Below are 8215 nucleotides of genomic sequence, written 5' to 3'. Positions count from 1 at the left end.
GGAGCCCGATGCGGGACTCCATCCCAGGATCCTGGGACCATGACCTGAGCCGAAGGCAGACACTTAACGACTGAGCCACCCAGGCGCCCCATCTCTCAAACTTTTTTTGATGAATATTTTCCAAGTCTGAGTTCACATTGATAAAGGAATATACGCAGTATTTTGACACGAAGGTGGCTGTGAGAATGGGAGCAGAGGATGGGACAGACTTTAGCTGTTCCAATATCCATTGGTGCTCCATCTAGATTATCCTAAATAAATTTATAACCTATATTTTTTAAAAATGTGCTTAATATACGAACATCACTTCAGCCATCCCATATAAACATCAGTATAAGAAAAAGGTCTTGTGCTTTTTATGCAAGACAGGTGTCCCAGCCACCGACCCCCCCCCCAACCCCTTGCAATCAGGTCCCTGTTTCCTAAAACCTCCCACCTCTGAGTGCTGCCTGAAGGCCGGTTTGACTGTTGGACTCCTGCTTTGACTCTTGTGGTTTCAACAGTGGAAGGTGGAAATACCCTCTAATAACATTTCATAAAGCGTTAGTTCTGAGGTCGTTATGACAACGGGGTGTGGCAGGACAAAGCCAGTCAGGGCCTCACCCGGGGGCAGCAGCTCAGAACTGTCCCTGCCCCTCGGCAGAGCAGAGCGCAGCTCTCCACCGACAGGGGGACTCCAGTTCTAAACACCAGCAAGTCTCTACCCGGGTTCTGCTCAGCCTTTGACAAATCCCATTCAGAATCCTCACCGCCCCAAACTGGCCCGCTCCTCACCCCCGCCGTGTTCACGCCCACAGGACCCAATCTATCTGGTTTAAACGAGTTCCACTCATGTCCTGAGCCTCCACCCACTTTAGCCTAATAAGATTTTTGGCTACTACGCAAATCGAGCGAACGTTTATTTATTCATTCAAAAGACAAAATAAGAGGTGGAGTGTAATGAACTAATTTGATTTATTCAGTAATGTGCCAGCATTGTGCTGCACGTCGCAGTGAATGGAAAAAAGTTAATTTGCGTACATCATCAGATTGTGTCATTTTCCTACTTAAAATAGTCCAGTTGCTACCCATATTAGAATAAAAAGCAAACACCTGGAAAAGCCTCGCTTACAATTACAGTTATTTTGATTTGTCTTTAGTTATGACTTAAAAGTTACACAAAAATACAAAGGTGATGAGATTGGTGAGTTTATGCCTCTTTTACGATGTTGCTGTTCGACAAAAACCGAGAGGCTTAGACCCCGTAACAACCGCAGGTACTAAGTCTCCCGCACCCCCCACACCGGAAGTCTGTCCCATCTAGCTTCGCTCATCCACAAACATCGCGAGAACAGAGCCGTCCCTTTGGCCCCACCCCCAGCCGGCTCGACCCCACCCACTTCTTGCCTGGCGATCTCCTGACGTCATAGGCGCGCCGGAGCGCTGGAACGGCTGTACCGAGGGCGGAAATGCTCTCGGCGGAAGTGGTAGCTGCGCAAGTTGTGGGTGGAATGACCGGGGGCCGGCTCCTTCGAAGGCTGTTGCGAGCACCTTCCAGCTCCATGGCCCAGAGCCCGGTCGGTGGCGTGTGCCCCTTGAGGGGCTTGCACGCGGAGCGCGGGCCTCGAAGGCTCTCCATCGAAGGAAATATTGGTAAGGGCCGGAAAGTGGCTGCAAGCCTAAGAGGCTGAGAAAGGGAGCTGGGCCCAGACCCCCCCCCCTCCCCCGCGGTCTGATGCCGCGGGGCCTTTCCCCTCCCAAAGAGGCCTTTGTTTCTTTGATTTTTAGGATGTCAGGCCTCAGTACTCCTCCACATCCACGAAGTCTGTAGCTAGGACAAGAGTTCTACCAGCTTGTTCTGATCGAAATGGATGCGAACAAGGAGCAGGGTGTAATTTCTTTGTTCTCCTAAGATAGGGTTGCCAGATTTAGGGGGGGGAAAAAGGTGCTCATTTAAAATAGGATTTCAGATAACGAATACTGTTTTAGTGTGTGTCCTATGCAATATTTGGGACATAAACTAGAAAAAAATTATTTATCTACAATTAAAATTTAACTAGTGTCCTGTATTTTCTCTGGCAGCCCTACCTTAAGAGTTCCTAAAGTTCAGTCATTAAAATACCACTTAACACTAATTTTACCGTGTCTCTCTTCTAGTCCCATATAATTTCTTATAAGAAACTCACTTTTTAAACTTAAAACATGTATTAAAAGTAACTTATAACAGTAGAGACCCAGTATCTTAAATAAAAAGTAATCATAAAACAAAATGAATGCAAAACACTTCAGTTTAATGTTACCAAATTCTGACTTGATGGTTTTACTAGCTAAGGTGCTGAGCCCTAAGGAGATTAGCAAGTGTTGAGTATTGAAGGCATTCTAGCAGCAAATTAAGAGTTTCTTATTTTATTCATTCAACAAATAACCCTTTGAGCAACTTCTGTTTGCCAGCACTGTTCTTGGCCCTGAGGATACAGCACCAAACAGAACAAATAAGAATCTCTCGTGGCACTCTAGTAGTGATAAATAATAAACAATATAAATTAAGTAAACAATGTATTAGATAGTAATGAGTGTGATGGGGAAAATTCAGGGATGAGTGATTGAGGGAAATGGCAGTTTTAAATAGGGTAGTCAAGACAGGCCTCACCGAGAAGGTGACATTGGAACAAAAACCAGAAGACAATGAGGGAATGAAACCATGTAGGTAACTGGGAGAAGAATCTTCCAGGCAGAGGGAAGACCAAGTGCAAAGGCCCTGAGGTGGATAGTGTGTTCCGGGAACAGGAGGAAAGCTGTTGTGGCTGGAGCAGAGTGAGCAAGGGGGAGAATGGAAGGAGATGAGGTGTGAAGGTAAGGAATGGCTGGATTGTATAGGCCTTTAGCCCGTGGTGGATTTTTACTTACCATTGGAAAAGGTTTGAGCTGTCAAGGGACATGATTTGACTTAAATTATGAAAAGGTGATTCTGGCTGATATGTTGAAAGTAGAAGGTGTCAGGAGGTTATTGCAATGATGAGTTGCCGTGAGTTGGAGCAGAGTGGTAATGGTGATGGTAAGAGGCAGTTGGGTTCCAGTTACAGTTTAAGGCAGGGCAAACTGGATTTGGTAACAGATGGGTGAATGTGAGATAAAGAGATCAATCATTTTGGCCTGAGCAACTTGAAAAATGGGAGTTCCAAATTTTCTTAAATGGAGAAGCATGGGAAAAGATACTCGGGGCAAGGGATGGTTTCAAGATTCTATCTTTAGGCATTTTAGGTTTTTATGTGCTTATTAGATATCTAAGTGGAGATGGTGAAGAGGCAGTTGGATATATAAGTCTGGAGTTCAGAGTCTCCCTGGACTGGAGGTATAAATGTAGATGGTATTTGAAGGCAGGAGACCTTGTGTGTTGATGGAAAGGAGATTGGGGAAGAAACCAGGCAAAAGAGACTGAAAGGGAATGACCACTGAGGTCAGAGCAAAACCAAAAGAGAATGATAACTTGGAAGCCAAATGAAGAAGGTGTTCAAGGGGTGGGAATGTTCAACTGTGTAATGCTGTTTAAGTAACAGAGCTTTTTGGTGAACTTGAGAAGAACAGTTTTTAGGGACAGTAGGGGTTAACGTCTGATCGGCATAGGTTCAAGGAAAATGGGAAGTGAGGAACTGGAGACAGTGGATTAAGACAACTGTTTGGAAGTTTTCCTAAAAAGGGAAGACATAGGGTGGTAACTGAAATGGGGAGGGTTTGAGGGAGTTGTTTTCAGTTTTTTCTTTTTGTAAGAGGAATTAGATCATGTTTGTAAGCTGGTGAAAATGGTCTAGTAGAGAGGGGAAAAAATTGGTGGAGCAGGAGACAGGGTATAATTACTGGAGTGATTTTAGTAAGCAAGAAGGAATGGAGTCTGTTGCCGAAGTGGAGAGAGGTTAGCCTAAGCTAGGAGCGCAGTCTATCACTAGTTAACAGTGTGAATGGCAACAGAAATGAGTACTGACTCGAGTAGGCGTGGTGGGAACATGGGGAAGGTCTTTTGGTTGTTTTCTCAGTGAAACAGGGAGAAGGCTCAGCTAAGCAGAATGAGCATGAAGAGAGAGGAAAGACATGAATTAGTCTAGCGAGTGAGCAAGAGAAATGTAGAGCTGCCAGTTAGCATTAAGGACCCACTTGGACTTAGTGGTCATGAATTTAAAGTGAGACCAGTCACCACATCTGTTTTTTGTGTTTCTCCAGCCAAATCAGAAACATCAGAAAGATTGAAAAGGGAGGGTCCTGCTCCCTGCCTCATGGTGTTAAAGATGTTCTTTGGGAAACATGCCTCTAAAGGAAGCTCTGTTCTCAGAGCCCAGAGAAGTACCAAAGTACTTCACACAATAAGTACTTGGACAGGCCATCAGGTGAAGTTTGAGCTCCCTCTCCCAATTTTCCTGACGTTTGCTTTTTAACCTTTCTAGATGGATATACTTCTTCCTTGCTTTTACTCGAATCAAGACTGACTGAGTACCTGCTATGAGGGTAGACTCCCTTGTGGTACAGTTCCTGTCCTTTAAGGAGCTCATAACCAGATGGGAGGAGCAGACTTCTAAATACAATTCCTATACCATGTGATGAGTGCCATAGTCGCTTGGGTATGGGAACTCAGAATCTCTGGGGTAGGAATTCTTGAGGGGGAGATGACGAAGGAATGTTCCAGGTACAGGAAGTCACATTTGCCAAGGCAAAAGCCTGAAGAAACATGCAATCTTAAGAACAGGGTTGTGCCTGGATGGCAGAACAAGAGGCTGGAAGGGTAGACTTACTAGATGTTGAACAGCCTGTGCAGCATGCTAGGAGTTTGTTGTGTAGGTGGTGAGAGGCTACTGAAGACTTGAGGCCGGCATGTGCCATGACCAGATTCATTTTTGTTTTTAAGATTTTATTTATTTATTTGAGAGAGAGAGAGAGTGAGAGAGAACATGAGCAGGGTGAAGGGCGGAGGGAGAAGCAGACTCCCCGCTGAGCAGGGAGCCCGATGTGGGGCTCGATCCCAGGACTCTGGGATCATAACCTGAGCCAAAAGGAGACACTTAATGACTGGGCCACCCAGATTCATTTTAAAAAAGAAATTGGCCAGAAGGAACAAACAGAAAGCTTCAAAAGCAGGCACTTTCTTTGTATGTCTTGTTTGCTGCAGTACCCATAGTACCATGCATCCGTTGTGTGGAGTGAATGAGCAGGAACAGAATTTGGAGTAGATAGTTTTGTGGCTGTCGTTGTAGTTGGAATGTGGGAAGATGCAGGGCTGGACAGAGGGAATGGAAGGACAGAGAAGAATGGAGGTTTGAGAGGGATTTTAGAAGTGGGATTGACAGGACTAGGTGGCCACTTGGAGGTGAGGGATAGAGGCATAGAGAATGACAGTGAGGTTATAGTTTGGACACTGACTGAAAACTGAGGATGGGAATAAAGGAAGAAGTCTGGGGACGTTAGAGTGATAGATTGGTTATCAGGTGCCTCTGAGACATACATAGATGTTCTGAGGTAGATTAGGACATGTGCCTGAAATCGAGAGAGATGGGACTGAGATTTCAGATATGGAAGTTGTTGATTGTGGGGGTAGTTGTTGAAGCCTTGGAAGTGAATGCACTTGCCCAAGGAAAATGTGACTAATGGCAAGTGGACTGGGGGCCCCTAATCTGGCTGTTTCTAGTTTTACCTCCTACTACTCTCCATCACCCCACACACCGTGATGACTGTCCTCAGGCAGAATTAGTCACTGCCTCCTCTGTGTGCTCTCCTAACATTTTGTACCCACAACTGCTGCAGCACTTGAGTTCTGTGAGGATTGTTTGCACATCCAACACCTTGCCTGGGTTGGCCACTTAGTGTCTTGCTCATCTTTGCATCAGCAGCACCTAACCCCCTGCCTGACCCGTTGTAGTTTTTCAGTGTTTATCAGATGCTTGACTCCTGTGCTGTGATACCATGTGGAAGTTAGTCATTGGTGCCCACGGAGGGAATATTTTAAGCTGCTTTAAAATCAAGGCAGGAGTGATCTTGTTCTCTAATCACAGGTGGCATCCCCAAACAAATCAGTACCCCTCCAGGACACCTGAATAAGGGAAGGTAAACCCCTGTCCTAACTGAAATTAGATATGTTTAGAGGGGCTTTTCTTGTAGTCATGCTGCTCTGAGTCCTGTTGATCTGATTCTGTAAGTGCAGACCACAACACGTAAGGAAAATGGGTCAGTGAGGTGGCACCTAATGGCGCCCGGTATGAGTTAAGAAGCCATATGCCATGTGTGATGGAAAATGAAAAGTTTGGTGCCTAGAATTCCTTAAGACCTAAGAAATAAAATACTTAGTCTATCTTCTAAGTGTATTCATGGCTACAGTGTATTATTGCCTTCCCAAACCAGTTATTTTATAATTACAGACCTCAACTGAAGAAAGGATTGCTGTATGAGATACTGGCAGTGAGTCATCTCAGACCATTCTCACTTTGATTTTCAAAGACCCAACCAAAAAAGAAGAAACTTTGTCACTTTTACAGTCTAGAGACTTCTACATAAAGTAGAGAGAGCTTCCCTAATAGTATGTTCCATACAGTCTAACGTTACTAATGTGCAGCTATTGCTTTTATTGCATATAAACAATTGGGCAAAGAATCCTAGGGGAAAAAAAGGCCTATTTATTCTAAACATTGTATATTGGAGTCTTTGTTTCTGTGATTCACCTCATTCCATCCATCTCCATTCCTGGTATCTGGCTGGATACTCAGGATGCAAAGGGAACAAGGTCAGTTTGTGTCTTCAAAAAGCAAGTGGAGAGAGTGACGGGTCACAAATAATTATAATGTAATACCTTGGTAAGTCAGGGCAGGCAGTGGTTACCTCTGCCCCTCGGGGTGAAGTGGACCAGAGAGAGTTCAAGAAGGCCTCACTGAGAAGGTGATAGTGAAAGGATGAATCGTATGCTGGGAGCTGAGAGCAACTTTTGTTGTTGTGAAGCATAGTTTCCCATGGGAAAAACAGTAAGAGGAATCAGAGCAAAAAGGTATTAAGTTTCTTTTAAGCCTGCTGAGTGATTTTTGTTAAGTTTGCCCAGAATGCTTTTGGGCTCAGAGCCTTTCTGATCCTGGGTACTTTGTTTCAGCGGTGGAGTATAAGCTCCTCGAGGGCAGGGTCTCCGCCTAGTTCATCGGTTTAATTACAGTACCTAGCACCTGGTAGCTCTTCCATAAACACCCAGTAAGTGAATGAGTAGATGGATACAGCATCAAACGTAAAGCCTAAAATACAGGCTTCACATGTTCTTTGGAAGACTTTTTTTTTTTTAAGATAGTTTTACATTTACTGCCTTAGTTTGCTTTTTGGTACAAGGTTTCAGAATTGGATTTTTGTCATGTTTTAAATTTTGTTCAGGCTAGGAAAATGCCTGGAGGTGATGGTACGTTTAAGAGGCTCACACAAAATACAACTGTATTACATTGAAAGTAATATATTATTCGGGGTGTGACATCAGATACTATCTAATTGCTCGGTTTTAGCAGAATGTAGCAATAGCAGGCATCATGGTTTGTAGGAACATTTGTGGAGAGAAAAAAATCATGACTTAGGAAAGGATGGAAATTAGCGACAGAACTCTTTGATGTAGCTTGTGGAATGACCGTCCTGGTGCTAATAAAAATCAACATGTTGTACTAATATACTCTAAGAAAGTACCTCCTACCCTTTTCCAAGTCATGGCACATATAATAAAGTTCAGTAAGAGCTAAGGTCTGAAAGGAAGGTTTGATTCTGAGATCTGATACCTCCCAAATCTCATGATATTAAAAAGTATATTGAGAGATAACAGTGAACCTGAGATCTAACTAAATTGTGATAATGATACCATAAGAAGCTGGTGCTCTGCCGAGAGACCAAAGGAAGGACTTCGTCTTGTTTGCCCAGTGCTGCATGAAGAGGAGTGGCTTTTGGTGGACATGAGTGTTCTGCTCCCTAGGAGGAGGCCAGTGTAGCAGGAAAGAAGCAGGCAGGGATGCCTGGGTGGCTCAGTCGTTAAGCGTCTGCCTTTGGCCCAGGTCATGATTCCAGGGTCCTGGGATCGGGTCCCACATCAGGCTCCTTGCTCAGCGGGGAGCCTGCTTCTCCCTCTGCCTGCCGCTCCCTCTGCTTGTGCTCTCATGCTGTCTCTCTGGCAAATAAAGTCTTAAAAAAAAGGAAAAAAGCAGACAACATCACTCTTAAGAAGCCCCTGGGAACACTTTAAAAC

General features: G+C 44.5%; 1 protein-coding gene across 4 annotated transcripts in view; it reads left to right on the top strand.

Moving 5' to 3' along the window:
- The first annotated feature begins 1414 nt into the window (after positions 1-1414).
- DGUOK (deoxyguanosine kinase) overlaps positions 1415-8215 on the top strand; it is a 28691-nt gene continuing 21890 nt past the window's right edge. The window contains exons 1-2 of one of the 4 annotated variants that reach the window (XM_078056398.1): positions 1419-1632; positions 4195-4358. In XM_078056398.1, coding sequence (XP_077912524.1) covers positions 1449-1632; positions 4195-4358 — 348 coding nt within the window. In that variant the 5' untranslated portion in view covers positions 1419-1448. Of the gene's footprint in view, positions 1633-4194; positions 4359-8215 lie in introns of all 4 variants that reach the window. The other 3 variants (XM_036087656.2, XM_078056399.1, XM_036087658.2) reach the window with 3 other exon arrangements.

This window comes from Halichoerus grypus, chromosome 10, assembly GCF_964656455.1.
Source record: "Halichoerus grypus chromosome 10, mHalGry1.hap1.1, whole genome shotgun sequence".
Taxonomy (NCBI): Eukaryota; Metazoa; Chordata; class Mammalia; order Carnivora; family Phocidae; genus Halichoerus; species Halichoerus grypus.
Note: the sequence above shows the minus strand (reverse complement) of the source record. Positions and strands in the feature narration are given on the sequence as shown.